The sequence below is a fragment of the Manihot esculenta genome, chromosome 15, assembly GCF_001659605.2.
Source record: "Manihot esculenta cultivar AM560-2 chromosome 15, M.esculenta_v8, whole genome shotgun sequence".
In the NCBI taxonomy this organism is placed as follows: Eukaryota; Viridiplantae; Streptophyta; class Magnoliopsida; order Malpighiales; family Euphorbiaceae; genus Manihot; species Manihot esculenta.
Window position 1 is genome coordinate 4926800 of NC_035175.2, and position 18440 is coordinate 4945239.

At 32.8% G+C, this 18440-nt stretch overlaps 1 protein-coding gene across 2 annotated transcripts; it reads left to right on the forward strand.

The window, feature by feature from the left end:
* The first annotated feature begins 1988 nt into the window (after positions 1-1988).
* LOC110601979 (fimbrin-1) lies at positions 1989-17443 on the forward strand. 2 transcript variants are annotated; one of them, XM_021739408.2, is made up of 15 exons: positions 1989-2208; positions 2524-2846; positions 2972-3142; positions 3315-3553; positions 3649-3820; positions 3900-3938; positions 4128-4196; positions 4300-4416; positions 4917-5128; positions 13860-14015; positions 14439-14638; positions 16034-16191; positions 16288-16384; positions 16569-16660; positions 16831-17443. In XM_021739408.2, the coding sequence occupies exons 2-15, from the start codon at positions 2760-2762 to the stop codon at positions 17083-17085; spliced, it is 2064 nt and encodes a 687-aa protein (XP_021595100.1). In that variant the 5' UTR covers positions 1989-2208; positions 2524-2759; the 3' UTR covers positions 17086-17443. The 2 variants fall into 2 exon arrangements, with proteins under 2 accessions (XP_021595100.1, XP_021595101.1); XM_021739409.2 differs by having other exon boundaries at positions 2617-2846.
* The last annotated feature ends 997 nt before the right edge of the window (positions 17444-18440 follow it).

Consider the following 18440-nt stretch of genomic DNA (forward strand, 5'->3'; position numbering starts at 1 on the left):
GAAATTATAATAAAATTAAAATATATTATATTTTTTACTATTTAATCATACATTTTAATGATAAAATTTAGTTAATAAAAAATAAAAATATAAGGTGAAATTGTAATAAAATTAAAATATATAAAATTTTTTACTATTAATTTTAAATTTTACTGATATAATGTGATGAGATGTGATAAATAACTTTATAATTTTGTTAATTTTTTTATGATACAAAGGTTTATTTAGAGTAATTTTTAAAAAATTATAATTTAATTAAAAATACATAAATAATATAATTATAATAAAATAAAAATACATAATGTTTTTTATAATGAACTCATATTTATATTATTTAATAGATTAAATTTAATATATATATACAGCTTGATATAAAATGAATTATAACCGTTAATAAAAAAAATAAAATAATGAAAGTATATAAATTTATTTATTTTATTTAAAGAATGCATGAAATTTATTAGAGCAATAATAGGAGGATAAAATTTTCTAAAAGTACACAAATTAACTTAAAGATTGTAATTTACAAGTTTAATAAATTCTGTGAGTTATATGAAACGCAATGCGTTTGGATCCGTAGTAAGAACAAAAATATAATTAAATGAAAGAAAGTAGGTGAGAGGCTGGGATGCTTTGTCCAACGTGCAAGGCACATGCGAGGAGTATTCAAGAAGGGGAAGCTGGTCGGTTTGGGTCGGTGGCTGGTAGTTAGAGGAGATTAATGTGTGAACCAACTGACCCTGTAAAAACTTCCATTAACAAAAAAGCATTCTAATCGTTTTCTAACCGCGTCTAATTAATAAATTTTCAAACCCAAAAACAAGAAGATTTCAATTAATAACAAATCATATTATTCTTTTCATCTTATAATTTTTATTTATTATATTTTTTAAAATTTTTTAATTATATTAATTTTAAATATATTAAATTATCCTTTATATTATAAATTGTTTTGATAATAATTAATTTTATATATTCGCTTATTTAATTATTAAACAATAGTATTTTAATTAAATCAACCCACTAAACATAAATTTTAAAATTAATATGGTTCCTAAATTATTAATACAATATTCATGTAATAAATATTCACTATATTTGAATCTATGCTATTTGTGTCCTTTATTCTTATATTAAGCAAAAGGGGCCCACAGCTCATACCAGAAAGCTGGGAAGTTGACAGCTTATAGTAATATCTAATATTTATGTTCACTACTTTTTTTATTTATTTTATGAATCAACTGTATTTTTTTTGAATTTATTTTTTAGTTAATAATTTAAATAATTAATATTTTTTTCTGAAAATTAGGAAATGGCTAAGCATTTTTATGTTGCTGTCTCTTTTAATAATTTTATAAAAAATTAATTTTGTTTTCTTTTCTATTATGAAAAATTATGACATATTATATTTAAGTTTTTTTTTTTTTAATTTAAAGGGAAAAATAGTTCCGTAACCACATGCAATTATTCGGAATGATACAAATTCTGGAGTGGCTTCACCAATACAAAACAAAACTTCCACCGCCTTGGTCCATGGTCCACCAATTCAAGATAATTAAGAAACATGGAAAATAAGACTTACTTATTAAAAAATATATATATACATATATTTTTAAGAAAAAAAAATAGTAAAAATATAATAAAATAATTAGAATAATAACAAACACTTGTTATTAAATTATTAATTTAATAATTAAATATTTATAGATTTCTTAAACGAGTATGGAAAAAAACTACTATCATTTTTATTTCCCAACACCCTTTCACTTTTTTTTTTTTAAATATTTTCTTAAAATGTAGGTTTTCTTTTTTTTGCCCCTAATGAAAAATCCAACGGATCCAGAAGTGAACAAAAATAACTTACAGAAAAGGTCGAAAAACAAAAGTACGTGTCCATCAATTTGATGAGCTGGCAATCATACGCAGTGAGTCCACGACCTTACCATGCACTCGAGCGTACCAAAACTGGCGTCAATTGGTTTCAAGGCCAGTAAGCTATTCGCTGTCCGCTTGGTAAAAATCGTTCTCTTCTCTCTATTTCTCTTCCTGCCTTTGCTCTCATAAGAAGAAACATCGATCCATTCTGTCTGTAAAAACCTCCCGTTTCTTCTTCCTGCTTGTTTGGAGACGTACGTGTCTGTATGAATACTTCTTGAAAGCGGCTGATAGGCTTTAACGTGAATCTGCTGTTTCTGGACTTCTTCATAGGTATGCAAGTATGAGCTGTCTTTGATTTTACGTTTTTCTAGATGGTGATTTTAGCTCTTTTTTTCTGTTATTATGTCAGAAAAACACAAACAGGGTTTACCTTATGTTGTTTGCACGTTTATTGCATTCTTTTTGTTTTCCCCCTGAGTGTAATTTTGTTTCTCTTTATACTTTGATGATGGGTTTGATTCATTATTTTGTATTACTATGGAAACACCAGTTATTAAGGATAATTTGGTCGGTCTGTGTTAGGTTTGTTTATTTACATTCTGGTCCTTATTTTAATGGACTCTTAATTTTATGCTTTATGTTCAGGCCTGTAGAAAATTGATTTTTTGGTGATTCAAGCAAGCAAAGCCATCTAAACGAGTAATTTAATTGTGGATTGCTGTTATTTGTACATAATAGGATCTGAATTTGAGTCTTTGATTCTAGAGTTGGTTTTTGAACTCTGGTTTCAAAGACACTCGAGACATTTTTGTCCACCTTGTCTTGTCTGAAAGATCAATTTTCAGATTAGTTAGTGTTCTCCGCATTGGCAATTCGCGGAGATGTCGAGTTATGTGGGTGTTCATGTCTCTGATCAATGGCTTCAAAGTCAGTTCACACAGGTTGAGCTTCGCAGCCTCAAATCCAAAGTAAGATTCCTATCATTTCAGTTTCATTGGTTATTCGCTGAGTTATTGAGCTTTTGCTTAAAGTTCCTTTCGTTTTTGAATGAGAATGTTGCTTAATTTATGTTTATATTTTTGGTGGGTCCTAGTTTACAACAGTGAAGAATCAAAATGGCAAAGTAACTGGTGAAGATTTGCCTCCTCTGATGGTGAAATTAAAAGCTTTTACTTCAATGTTTAATGAGGAGGAAATTAGAGGGATCTTGGGTGAGTCCTTTCCTGACATGGGCATTGAGATTGATTTCGAAGACTTCCTCAGGGTGAGTCATTTGTGTCAGTTTTCCTTCTTTTTTCAGTGCCTTGTTAAAAACATCACATCAGTATTGGAGTTCTTCCACTTTAACTATTTTGGAGTTATCTGTGGGAGAAGTGTTATTCTAACTGCTGTCGAGAGGTGGGAATGGGAGATGACATGCTTTGTGGAATGGGCAGGTATATCTTAATTTGCAAGGTCAAGCTACTGCAAAGTCAGGGGAGCAAAAGCATGCTTCATCCTTCCTCAAGGCCATGACAACCACTCTTCTTCACACCATTAATGAATCAGAGAAAGCATCTTATGTTGTTCACATAAACAGCTACCTTGGGGATGACCCATTTCTGAAGCAATTTCTTCCCTTAGATCCAGCCTCAAACGATTTATTCAATCTTGTGAGAGATGGAGTACTCCTATGGTATGGAGGCATGGTTGCTTTTGATTCTTTGATTGTTGTATTACTGAAAATTGATAGTTGCTGGATATGTGATTTTATCTCGTGTTTGGATTCAGCAAGCTTATCAATGTTGCTGTTCCGGGGACAATAGATGAACGAGCTATCAACACCAAACGGGTTCTTAACCCATGGGAGAGGAATGAAAATCACACCCTCTGCCTCAACTCTGCTAAAGCTATTGGCTGCACTGTAGTAAACATTGGGACTCAGGACTTGGTGGAAGGAAGAGTACGTTTTTCCAAATACAGATTTTCATGTGCATTATGTTCTAATCTAAAGGATTTTCTTTTATTTGTCTGTTTTGCAGCCTCATCTGGTTCTTGGGTTGATTTCTCAAATTATAAAGGTGCGTATTTCGTGTGATATATATTTGCAGAGAGTTTATTTCCCTGTTAATCAAATATGATGTTCTAGTAAGAGGGTAATGTTTTCAAAATAACACTACAGATTGACATTGGATTTTTATTTTATTATTATTTTTTAATCTTGTACTTAATTTCATCTCACATCAACTGACTTGCTGTGGCAATATCAGATTCAACTGTTGGCAGATCTTAGCCTTAAGAAGACACCTCAACTTGTGGAATTAGTGGATGATAACAATGTAATGGAATGTCTTTTTATGGAATTTTAAATTTTATTCTTGTTAATTTTTATAGTACTTTGAACAAAATGGGTAATTGCTTCATCATCAATATGTCCTTCAGGATGTTGAGGAGCTTATGGGCTTGGCCCCTGAGAAGGTTTTGTTAAAATGGATGAATTTCCATTTGAAGAAAGCAGGCTATGAGAAACCTGTTTCAAATTTTTCGTCTGATTTGAAGGTATTGCTTCTTCAGTTGCATATCTGATAGCAATTATAATTTACTGCATAAGTTGTATAATGACATGAATGTCTCTTCTTTTGTTCTTGGGGCTTGAGTTTAAGGCATGGCTAATTTTATGAAATCATGGCCATTGCCGGACACTAGAACTTACCTTCTATGAAGTATGTGCACAATTGGAATATTTTTGGTTATCAGCTGTAAAGGGATCAGAAATTAGGCTTCAATGATGTTTAGTTATTATTGGATTCTTTTTTCTTCAGAGCATAAGCATAATTAGGTCCATTCTTCTATGTCTATACAAATGTTCAGAACTTATAATTAGTGCTTCCCTATCTCTGCTCTTCTCAAACATGCGCTTTAATTTGTCTGTGCTAAATTCAACAGCAGAATTATACTCTCTTTTAGATTAGACAATTATTGATTTTCTTTCTTAGCATAAAAATAAGTTGGTGCACAATTAAGATGCTTGTAATGATGTATTTTGGTTATACATGTAGGATGGCAAGGCTTATGCCTACCTGCTTAATGTTCTTGCCCCAGAATTCTGCAATCCAGCTACATTGGATGCAAAAGATTCCAAGGAAAGGGCAAAGCTGGTACTGGACCATGCGGAGAGGATGGACTGCAAAAGATATTTAAAACCAGAAGACATTGCTGAAGGTTCACCAAATTTAAATCTTGCATTTGTTGCCCAAATATTTCATCAAAGGTAAGAAATGGACATTTGTGTTGCGTTTCCTCTTATTTGGTTGCAACTTTGGATCAAGTTCTTTCCTTCCTTCCTTTCAGTTTGGTAGGTAAACATTGCATGATTTCTTTGAGACTAAAATTGCATATGTTTACACTTTGAGAGAATATTGGCATGCCATTTAGACCATTGTTGTAAATTTATCAGATGGAATTAATTTACAATTAATTCCTTTTAGATATCACAACTTCATTGTGTTTTTAAGTTTTTGAGGTTTATCAAGCGAAGCAGTTTTGCAAACCTTCTTGCTATTGGATGTGGATAACACTAGTTGTAAAATGCTTTATTGGCTGTCCAAGATATGCCAATGTTGAAGAGCCAAATTAAAAAGGAAACCAACTAGATAAAAGTCTATGTTGGGAGGTGTTGAGATTCTTCTGTAAATAGCTTGATTTATAGTGATTGTGTGCATAATTAGTTTCTTAGATTGTGTGATTTGATTAGGCTATAATTAGGGCATTACCTGTATTTGTTACCTATTATATACTCTTGTAAACAATTTAAATACCCCAATTGGCTTGAAGGAATAATCAAGCTTTTCTTTTCCCAAAATCTCTCTCTCTTCTTTTTTTCATTGTTGTTTCATAGTATTAGAGCCTCCCATCGATATTGGACCTCCTGTGAATATTTCACGCTCCAGTGTAGTCCTGGGCATGAGAGAGATAGGGATAATGTGCTCCTTTGTTAGAGTGTGAACATAATCTGTACATAATTATAGGATATTATATAATCATAGGCTAATTGATTGATAGAGGATTCTTAGGGGTTGCCTTCACTAGGCCTTGTAATCTGTATATATACTCACTTACTTCAATGGAAAAATATACTGAAATTACCCTATTATTCCTTATCTTATTACATGGTATTAGAGCCATTCCCATAGAGATTTAATTTTTTTTCTCTCGTTAAGTTTTAAATTTTTGGAGACTTAGGGCTCCTGTTCTTTTGTGTTATCCATCTAGGGCAATATTTGTCTCTCACCGTCTACCTAGGGAGGACGCCGAAGTCGCCTTGCAGCCCCCTTATTAGATCTATGGTTCATTTGCCATTTGGGTGTTGGGTGGAGGCGTTTTTTTGATATTATTCACTGGGTTAGGTTTTGTTATCTTTAATTCGTTTAATTTGTTTGAAGGTATACGAGTATAGTTTTGGTTGAAATGGTTTCTGACAGTAAGACCCATATTAGTAAAATTATCCCAGCGTTTTCAGTAGCGGCTAAGACAAGTAAAACTGTCTTATTTCCTCTTCATATAAATGGGTCATTGATTCTGGTGTCATGGATCACATGACAGGTAACCCTTATATTTTTACTAGTTTTTGATCTCATAAAGCACATTCTCCTGTTATTATAGCTGATGGGTCAACCTATAATGTTGAGGGTTCTGGGACTGTTAAACTTACTCCTTCTATTACCCTATCATTTGTGCTAAGCTTACTTAATATTGTCTTTAATTTAATCTCTGTGAGTAAACTTACTAAAGACCTAAATTGTTGTGTTTACTTTTTTTCTGATTTGTGACGAAATAAATTATTGGTAAAGGACATGTATCTGGGGGTCTCTACATTTTGAATGCATGAGTGTCTCAGTTTGTTGCCTGCTCCAATGTCGTGTCTCCATTTGAAGCACATTGTCGGTTGTGACACCCTTCTTTACTGGTTTTGAAGAAGTTTTGCCCTCAATTTTATGAGGTATCTTTACTGGAATGCGAGTCATGTCATTTTGCAAAACATCATCGAAGCTCTTTAAGTCCTAGAGTCAATAAATGAGTTGAGTCTGCTTTTGAATTAGTTCATTCAGATGTTTGGGGTCCATGTCCAGTTGGATCTAAGACTGGATTCAGATATTTTATCACTTTTGTGGATAATTACTCTAGAATGACTTGGATTTATTTTATGAAGTATCGTTCAGAAGTGTTTTCTCATTTTTCTGCCTTTTGTGCTGAAATCAAGACTTAATTTAATGTTTCTGTGAAAATTTTGCGGAGCGACAATGCTAAAGAATATATGTCAGAATCATTTCAGGCTTATATGACTCAACATGGTATTCTTCACCAATCGTCATGTGTTGATACACCCACTCAAAATGGCGTAGCTGAAAGGAAGAATCGACTTCTCCTTAAGACTGCTAGAGCTCTGTTATTTCAAATGCAAGTTCCTAAGCAATTTTGGGCTGATGTTGTCTCTACTGCATACTTTCTCATTAATCACATGCCCTCCGCAGTATTAAACTGTAATACTCCTTATAATGTCATTTTTCCTAAGAAGCTATTATTTCCTCTCGAACCACGACTGTTTGGCAGTACTTGCTATGTTCGGGATGTTAGACTTCATGTGAATCATGGTTTTAAATAACGGCCGTTACGTTACGTAACGGCCGTTATGTAACGGGTTTTGGGGGGGCCGTTACCCGTTATCCCGTTATATAACGGCCCCTCCTGATTTGCATGCGTAACGGCCGTTACGACCGTTACGTAACGGTAACGGCCGTTACCGACCGTTATGTAACGGTAACGGCCGTTACCAATAATTAAAATTCTTTTACATCTTTTATTTTTTGCTCCCTATTCTCATTTTCATTAGTTTGTTTATTTTTTAGCAGCTTCAAAGACTATATTTTTTAAGTTTTCTCTTCCCTTTCTCTTTCAAATTTCAATCTTCCTTGCATATTTCTCATATAAACTTAGATCCATTATAAACTACTCTATTTCCAAGCTTATTTCTTCTAAAAAGTTAGTTAAATTTTAGCTATTTTAGTTTTTAATTATTGTTTTTTTTCCCTTTTTTTTTGTAAATTTTTGTGGATTAAAGTGTTAGTTTTGAGTTAAAATTATACTTTGAGCTATTAGTTTACTCAATCTATAAAGATTATGTTGATTTTTCTTATTTTAAACTATATGATGTTTAACTTAAGTTAAATAATCTATATTTTATATATTTATGTTTATTATGCATTTGTATACATTGTTCTAAATTAAATCTAATCAATATCATTTTATTTATGAACTTTGCAAATTTTTTTAAAAAATTTGCGTAGCGCCAGGCCGTTACCGTTACGTTATGGCCGTTATAGGTCTATTTCCGTTACCCGCGACCACGACCGCGATTTAAAACCATGATGAGAATAAACTTGATCCTAAAGCTTTGAAGTGTGTTTTTTGAGATATTCTCGCCTTCAGAAGGGGTATCGGTGTTACACTCCAGACCTCAACAATTATCTGGTCTCAACAGATGTAGTCTTCTCCTAGCAAGTTCCTTTTTATCCTATTGCACAAACGTCTCCTGATCAAGAGGATGATGATGAGTGGATTCTATATCTAATGGTGGGACCTCTTCGAGTATGCCTTCTGCTGTACAATCTGATGGTAACATTTCTCTTAATACTGAGCTTCTTGTTAAATCGTCAGTTGTTCAAATTTACTCTCGGAGACTATTGCCTGATGATACATGTCCTGCACCGGAATCTTCTTCGCCATCAGATCCACCACCGAGTGACCTTGACCTCCCCATTAGTCTTCGTAAAGGTAAATGACAGTGTAAATCTATCTATTCTGTTGCTAATTTTCTGTCTTATGATCACTTGTCTCCTTCTTCTACCTCTTTAATTGTCTCTCTAGATTTCATTTCTTTGCCTAAGACAGTTAAAGAGGCCTTGGCTCATTCTGGATGGTGTGATGCAATGTTTGAGGAGATCAAGGCTCTAGATGAAAATCATACGTGGGAACTAGTTTATTTATCCTCTGGCAAGAAGGCTGTGGGCTATAACTGGATTTTTGCCATCAAAGTCAATCCAGATGGCTCCACAGCAAGGCTTAAGGCTTGTCTTGTCGCCAAAAGGTTATGCCCAAACCTATGGCGTTGACTATTCTGACACTTTTTCTTCTGTGGCCAAAATGACCTCAGTTCGCTTGTTCATCTCCCTAGCTACTTCTCAGCATTGGTCTTTACACCAATTAGATATCAAGAATGCATTTTTACGTGGTGACCTCCAAGATGAGGTGTATATGGAGCAACCACCAGGGTTTGTTGCTCAAGGGGAGTATAAAGTCTGCCATTTGAAGAAATCTTTGTATGGTTTGAAGCAGAGTCCCCATGCATGTTTTGGCAAATTCAGTGAAGTTGTTCAAAAATTTGGGTTGAAAAAAAGCAAGTGTGACTATTCAGTCTTCTATAGAATTTCAAATAATGGTATTATTCTCCTTGTTGTATATGTTGATGATATTGTCATTACAGGGAATGATAGTATATGGATCTCTTCTCTAAAAAATTTTATGCCAAAGACTTGGGTCAGCTTAAGTATTTCTTAGGAGTTGAAGTCTTGAAGAGTAAAAAGGGAATTTTCTTGTCTCAAAGGAAGTATGTCCTTGACTTTCAGAAACTGGGAACATGGGAGTTAAACCATGTAGCATACCAATGATTCCTAATATATATTTTACAAAAGATGACGGAGACCCTTATGATAATCCAGAGAGGTACAGGAGGTTGGTTGGAAAACTGAACTATCTTATGGTGATGACTCGACCAGATATTGCTTTTGCAGTAAGTGTTGTAAACCAGTTCATGTCTGCACCTATGGTGAAACATTGGGCCGCTTTAGAACAAATTCTATCTTATCTAAAAGGGACTCCTGGACTTGGTATACTCTACAGAGATCATGGGCATACTGCACTTGAATGTTTTTCTGATGCTGATTGGGCGGGATCCAAAAGTGATAGAAGGTCGACTACAGGCTACTGTGTATTTGTTGGAGGAAACCTAGTGTCTTGGAAAAGTAAAAAGCAAAATGTGGTATCCCAATATGGTGCCAAGTCAGAATACAGGGCCATGGCTCAATCCACTTGTGAGATTGTGTAGATAAATCATCTGTTGAAAGAAGTTGGTATGAATGTTGCGTCACCTGCGAAACTTTGGTGTGATAATCAGGCTGCTCTTCACATTATTTCCAATCCAGTATACCATGAACGGACTAAGCATATTGAAGTTGATTGTTATTTCATCTGTGAGAAGATTCAAGAAAATTTAATCTCCACTAGTTATGTGAAGACAGAAGAGCAATTGGGTGATCTACTTACCAAAGCTTTAAATGGGCCTCGAATACAATATCTTTCTAACAAGTTGGGCATGATAAATATCTATGATCCAACTTGAGGGGGAGTGTTAGAGTGTGAACATAATCTGTACATAATTATAGGAGATTACATAATCATAGGCTAATTGATTAATAGAGAATTATTAGGGGTTGTCTTAACAAGGCTTTGTAATCTGTATATATAATTATATACCCACTTACTTCAATGGAAAAATATACTGAAATTATCCAATTATTCATTATCTTATTATACCCTTATAAGGATTTTAGGCACTCCACCCCTAGTTTTCGGGGTGAATTCCACTTTCAACCCTCCAGCTGCATTTGTGTCTATCACTTTCGCTGAACCCATTCATACTAATTGAGACATCCAAATCTAAACAAGTTACAAAAATTGGTTTCTAATCTCTCTTACTTGCCTTTTTTAGAATGTGAGTCTTGTCAACTTGAGAAATAAATTCCAGTTTTTTTTCCCAAGCGAGTCAATAATTGGGCCATTTCTATGTTTGACATTGTTCATTTAGATATTTGGGATTCAAGTCGGGTTAGTACAACTCTAAGATTTTAATATTTTGTTATCTTTATTGATGATTATTCTCATTACATTTGGCTTTTTCTAACAAAGAATCATTCTAAGTAGTTTTTTATTTTTCAAATTTTATGCTGAAATTCAGAATCAATTTGGTGTTCGCATTAAGATATTACACAACGACAATGCAAGGGAATATTTGTCGTCCTCATTCACTCACTTCCTGTCTACTCCCAGACTTCTTGTTCTCATACCCTACAATAAAATGAGGTTGCGAGGCAGAAAAATCGACATTTAATTGAAACAGTCCGCACCTTACTCCTACGTCACAATGTTCTATTGCGTTTCTGGTGAAAGCTGTCCTTACTACACGTTACTTGATTAATTGAATACCTTCGTCTATTTTGCAACATTAAAATCCTTGTTCTATTCTATTTTCTACCCATAATTCCAATCAATTGTCCCTACGGGTTTTTGCAAGTATATATTTTGTTCATGATCATACTCTTGGCAAAGATAAACTCCAGCTTAAATCTATTAAATGCGTCTTTCTTGGATATTTCCGATTTCAAAAAGATACAAATGTTATAATCCTACTACTAAAAAATATTTTGTGTCTACAAATATCACTTTTTTTGAAACTTCTCCTTATTTTTCTTTTGAACTAGCACACAAAACCTTTGTTTTTGTAGCCTTACCTATATCTCCGACTCTTATTTCTCCTTTGGCTCAAGTGTGTCCATCTTCCATTTCTACGCCTCACATCGTCCTTATCCCCCGCTAACAACAATGATGTTTCTCTTTCTAATGGAGGTGATTCATCACATTCTAATGACTTACATTCTGTTCCACCATCACCTACTTCGGTCATGCCTTCAACAGAAGCGATTACTCCTCCAATTATTATTCACAAGAGTACTCGCTCTTCTCGAAACCCTCATTCCATTTATAATTTTATAAGTTATCATCGTTTGTCTCCTTCCTACTATATTTTTGTTTCCACCGCGTCTTCTGTTTTTATATCAAAGACGGTTAGAGAGTATTGGATCATTCAGAATGGTGTAATCCTATGGTTGAGGAAATGATTGCTCTCCATAATAATAAAACTTGAGAATTGATACCTTTACCACCTGATAAATCTATTATTGTCGATGGATTTACACAATTAAAGTGGGACCTAATGCAAAATAGATCGGCTCAAAGCTCACCTAGTAGCTAAAGATTGCACCCAGATCTTTGAATTTGATTACAATGATACTTTCTCTCCAGTAGCCAAGATCGCCTTTGTTTGTCTTTTCATCTCATTAGCTGTGATCATGGACCATTCAGCAACTAGACATTAAACATGCCTTTTTTCCATGGTAAGCTAGTCAAAGAAGTCCATATGGAGCAACCATCGGAATTTGCTGCTCAGTGGGAGCCAGGTTTAGTGTGTTGTCTCTGGCGATCTTTATACCTAAAGCAGTCTCCAAGAGCATGGTTAGGAAAATTCAATACTATGGTTCAAAAGTTTGCAATGTCTTGAAGTGAATCTGTTCATTCTGTATTTTTTCGTCATGATGAAAATATAATGAAAATAGTGAGAAATTTATTTACTTGGTGGTCTATGTTGATGATATTATCATTACTGGAAATGATCGTGATAGAATCGCTCAACTTTAGCAATATTTGTTCAGTCATTTTCAAACTAAAGATTTAGAAAAATTGAAGTATTTCTAAGGGATTGAAATGGTATAGTCTAAACCAGGTATTGTTATTTCTCAATGGAAATATGCTTTGGATATATTGAAAGAAACAAGAATGTTAGACTGTAGATACGTGGATACTCTCGTGGACCCAAATATCAAACTTCCTTCTAAACAGGGGAGCCACTTAAAGATTCTAGTAAATATAGAAGACTAGTTGGTAAGCTCAACTATCTCACTATTACACGATCAGATATTTCCTTTGCTATAAATGTGATTAGTCATTTTCTTCAAGATCCATATAATAACCACTAGAATACCGTTATGAAGACAAGGGTCTCACCAATTGTTGGATATTTCGATGCAGATTGGACAGGATTCCCTTCAGCCAGACGATCTATTTTAGAATACTCTATTATGATTAGAGGAAATCTCATATTCTAGAAAAGTAAAAAACAGACTGTGGTTGCAAACTTGCAAGATCAAGTGCAGAAGCATAATATCAAGTTATGGCTTTGGCAACATGCGAATTTATTTGGTTGAAGCAATTCCTTCAAAAATTGAAGTATGGTGACATTGGTCGAATGAAGTTAATATGGGACAATCAAGCTGTTTTCCATATCGCATCAAATCCTATTTTTTGTGAGATATAGAGGTGGATTGCCAATTTATCAGGCAAAAGGTTGAGTCAAGGTGTATTGCAACTAATTTTATTAACTCAAGTGATCAGCTAGCTGATGTACTTACAAAACCTCTTTGAGGTCACAAATTGAGTATATTTGTAACAAGATTAGAGAATATGACATGTATGCTCCAGCTTGAGGGAGAGTATTGAGATTCTTTTTGTAAATAGCCTGATTTGTAGTGATTGTATATATAATTAGGTGCTTAGATTGTGATTTGATTAGGCTATAATTAGGGGATTGCCTTTATTTGTTACCTATTAGATACTCTTGTAAACAATATAAATGCCCCAATTAGCTTGAGGGAATAATCAAGCTTTTCTTTTCCTGAAATCTCTCTTTCTCTTCTCTTTTCATTACTGTTTCAGGAGGATTATCTGGGTGCATGCGCAATGATGTATTTTTTAGGAAGTGGACAGCATTCTGATCCTGCATGTTTATTTCTTTAATAATCGTTTAAAACAAACAACTGTTTAGTTTCAGTTATATAAGGTTCAATGGGGGTTATTGAGTGTGCATTGGTATTTAGTTTCTTTTACTGCTCTCTTTGTATACTGCCTTGTTTTCCTTCTTCAGATTTTGGTAACTAGCTATTCTTCTGAAATTCTTTCCTTTTATTTTCTTTTTGTCTTCAAGTGAAATCATTTTATCCTTCACTCTCTGTTCATAATTTAATTTTACAATTGAGAACAAATATGTCTGCTTGCAGGAGTGGCCTTTCTACAGACAGCAAAAAGTATTCCTTTGCAGAGATGATGAAGGATGATGTCCAGACATCTCGAGAAGAGAGATGCTTTCGACTGTGGATTAACAGTCTTGGAATTGCTACTTACGTTAACAATGTATTTGAGGATGTTAGAAATGGGTGAGTGTTATTTTCTAAGCAAAAAACTTAATTTGACCAAATTTGTTGAATTGTTAGGCCTGTGTTAAAAATTGGGTAATAGTACTTTGGATGAAGTTAACCTAATTGGGTTTTATTATTTATTATTTTATAATGTTTTTGGAGTAGAAATCTTATATTTCACCTTTGCAATTCATTCATGAGGTCTTTTTACTCATTGTTTCTGTGGTTCTTTTTTGGGTCGCTGCACTATTCCTTTATAGATAAATCTACCAGGGAGTGGACATATTTTTTTATATAGCATTGAAACTATTGAAATCATGAAGTTGACTCTCAAATTCCTTTATAGATATATAATCTACCAGGGAGTGGACATATTTTTTTTTATATAGCATTGAAACTATTGAAATCATAAACTTGACTCTCAAATGTTTTTGTATACAGATGGCCACTTTTAGAAGTGCTTGACAAAATTTCTCCTGGATCAGTTAACTGGAAGCAGGCATCAAAGCCTCCTATCAAGATGCCATTCAGAAAAGTAGAGAACTGCAATCAAGTGATAAAGATTGGGAGACAACTGAAATTTTCCCTTGTTAATGTTGGTGGAAATGATATTGTTCAAGGAAATAAGAAGCTCATTCTTGGTATGTCCTTAACATAAACCTTGTTATGTAGGTATTGATGACTGTTTCTATAACCTGCCTTTATTTATTATTTTGTTTGCAGGAGTTATCAGGCTTTTATAAATTTGCTAGTATTCTTGTTTGATTTTGAAACCTCCTGACTTATGTTTGGCCAAATGTTTCAAAGAAAAATAAATATTTAGCACTCTTGTAAATTTAGCCTACCTAATTGTGCCGATTATTTCATAAGCTTTGGGTGTCATTGTGAATTAGCCTATTACTTGTATCGCCCTCACTTGGGGCAAACGCCCATCAAATGTGGATGTTGGCATGTTGGTATGTTCAATGAGGCAATGACTTTTAAATGCACATATCACGTTAGTAAAGAAAAAAAAAGAGTCAAATACTACAAATGCAACAAGTATTGGCATCTTCTTTCTGGAAAAATACTCATGTGGCATTGGCATGTCTATTGTGCATTTGATTTTGCATTAGATGCCTACATGCCATGCCATGTCCATGTTAGACTATGAAATGTCCAAGTAAGGCTTAATTCAAGAGATGGTTATAGTCGACACAACTACCCTAAAGTTAGGGGTATGATTGACACTTTGAAAAGTGGGCTAAAATTCAGCCACTAAAGTTAAGGGTTTCTTGGTGATTCTCGCAGCTAAAATTCAGCCACTAAAGTTAAGGGTTTTTTTGGTGATTCTCACTTTAACTAATGAAGTTAAATGATATGAAGGTGCTTGATATGGAACTCTATGAAGTTTCAAATTGCTGCTGTTGTATAAATAATGTTATGCTTTTATATTTTATGTTAAATTTACGTTTTTTGAAGTATGGAAAATGAATTCTGAATGCACAGGATGATAGTATTGTAAAGAGTTTGCTTTTAGCATTTCATTTTTAATGTTTTTTGATATTTGGACTTGTGATGAGTGTTCTGTTAGCGTTTTGCCATAAAACTAGTAAAAAGTGTAGGAAATGGAGTTTTTAATTAGAGGCTTATGGTGTGATCCTTAGCTTTACTATTTGCTGATGTCAAATTATATTTTTAGTGGGAATAGTCTTTTGCACACAAATTAATTTTATTCTTTTTTCCCATTTATGCTTGGTTTTGTGCTATATCTTGGAAATTTTCATTTCATGTCAAAAATGGAAGATAGACATCTGAAGGACTAAATATGGATGGCAAAATTTTCATTTACAATTCCTCAACAGATACTACCCTTTGAATTAGACCTGAAAAGAAAAGGCACTAGACCAGTATTAGACGTGAATTACCCTGTGAATCTAATATGTTAATTTTTTCCTTTTTTCTATTAGTTTTTTCTTGGTGCAAAAAACCTTTTTCAACCGAAAATCCCGTGTGCGGTGGTCCAAAAATGCATACACTGACACGATCTCTTTCAGCTTTCTTATGGCAGTTGATGAGATATAATATGCTTCAACTACTGAAGAATTTGAGATCTCACTCTCAAGGGAAGGAAGTAACTGATGCTGATATTCTAAAATGGTCAAACAAGAAGGTTAGAAGTACTGGCAGGACTTCTAAAATTGACAACTTCAAGGTTAGCAAATTTTGGCATTTATCATTTTGTTAGCCATCATATCCTCAACCTGTGGACAATAAATATTACCTGGTAGTATTGTCTGAACTTTTTCAGGATAAAAGTCTGTCGACAGGGATATTCTTTCTTGAGCTTCTGAGTGCTGTGGAACCTAGGGTGGTTAATTGGAATCTTGTTACCAAGGGTGAAACTGGTATGCATGTTCACTATTGCATTATTTTGGGCCAATTAGAAATGACTTGTTATTTGTGCTTAATAGTATTTTTTTTTTCCTTTTTTATTATTAATCTTCCTGTTTACTGCTCTAAAGAGCCTGAGTATATGCTGAGAAGTACTCATGATGATTTTCTTTTTTCTCTTTTGTCCATGAAATCCAGATGATGAGAAGAGATTAAACGCTACATATATAATCAGCGTTGCAAGGAAACTTGGTTGTTCCATTTTCTTGTTGCCTGAGGATATCATGGAGGTAGGAATGCTACTGTGTTGGTTTTGTTAATTGTTTTAGAAGATAGGTGTTCACCAAAACTTGCAGACTTGCAATTTCTCACAGCTCAGTTTCTTATTTACTTTTGAAGATAAGAGTAGGTTTAGATATTGCAATGGAGAACTAATGCAATCTAACTTGATTGTTGGCAGGTAAATCAGAAGATGATTCTAACCCTAGCGGCCAGCATAATGTACTGGAGCTTGCAAAAAGCAATGGAAGAGGGAGAGTCTGTTAATGGCACATGCGACTCTACTCCTGATGAATCTCCTGCACCTTCTGTTAATGGTGAAGATGAGAGCTCCTCTCTTGGGGGCGAAGTGTCAAATTTAAATATCGACGATGCTGCCTCTGATACGACCGTCTCCTCACAGGTGGAGAGTGAGGAAGCTCCTGGAGGAGAGTGAAACTATGAAGAAAGATTTTCTATGATATCATAGTGGGTATAATAAGCAGAAGAAAGTGAATATACAATATGCAGTTTGGGGGTTAAGTCTACTTTTCAACTCCTTTGAGGCAACAGCAAATGTGAAAACAAAAGGAAGGAAAGAACATGATTTTGTAAAATTGCTTAATGAGAAAGAAATGGAGATGTTCCTTTCCCATTTATTCGTTATAGGTTATACTGTTAGATATATTCTTTTGACATAATCACATTTTCTTACAATAATCATTAGCATTATCATGACGATAATAGAAAGAAACCGACTCAAGTATTGGTTGAGATGAAACAAGCAAGATTTCTTAATGATGCATTTCTCTTTATATGAGTTTGTTCACCCTTGAAATCAATTTTTATATTTGAAATTTGATTTTCAGTATTTTTTGTTTTTTTTTTTTTTTAACGAAGGATAAATTCTAAGTTTCATCTATTTTGAAACCACCTTAATTAAGGCTTTATGTATTTCACTGACAATATTTTAAGGAAATATGTTTCTCTCTCTATATATATATTAACATCTTGGATATTCAAGAAAATTGAGCAATGAAAAATATTTTTATGATAAAGAAGTTAAAAAGTATTTTTTAAGACAATGATTTTTAAGTCATTTTTAAAAATTCTGAAAATTTTATTAATATTTTAAAAAATATTCTTTATTTTGTATGTAAAATATTTTCAAATATAAATAATTTTTCATAAATAAACAAACAAACTCTATATGGATTAGAGGTAATGTTACTTTGCAATTGAGTTTTCTAACTATTATTATTTGGCCAAATGATTTAACAATTTTTATATTTATACCCTAATTTTAAAATATTGAACAATAGAATTAATTTTTTACATTTATTTAAATTTTAATTATTTATCTTTATTCACGATAATTTTTTTACATTTGGCTTAATTTTAACTATTTTAATTAATTTTAATAAAAAATTTATAATTTTTATTTCTCAAAATATCTATTGAATAAAAAAATTTCAACTTAATTCAAATTTATATTCAAAACTTTAAATTTTACTAATAAAATTAAATATTTTTCAATTTATCATAATTATACTTAAAAATATTAAATTAAATCTAAAAAATTAATGACAAATTATAATATAGTCTTTAGAATTTTATATTAATAAATATGTAGTCTTTTAATTTAAATTTTATATTAATAAACATGTAGTTTTTTAATTTAAATTTTATATTAAAAATACATTTATTTTTTATTTGTTATATGTAATATTAAATAAATATTTATTATAAATAAATTTTTTATTACATAAAATATTATATATTAAAATATTTTATTAAAATTTATAATTACCA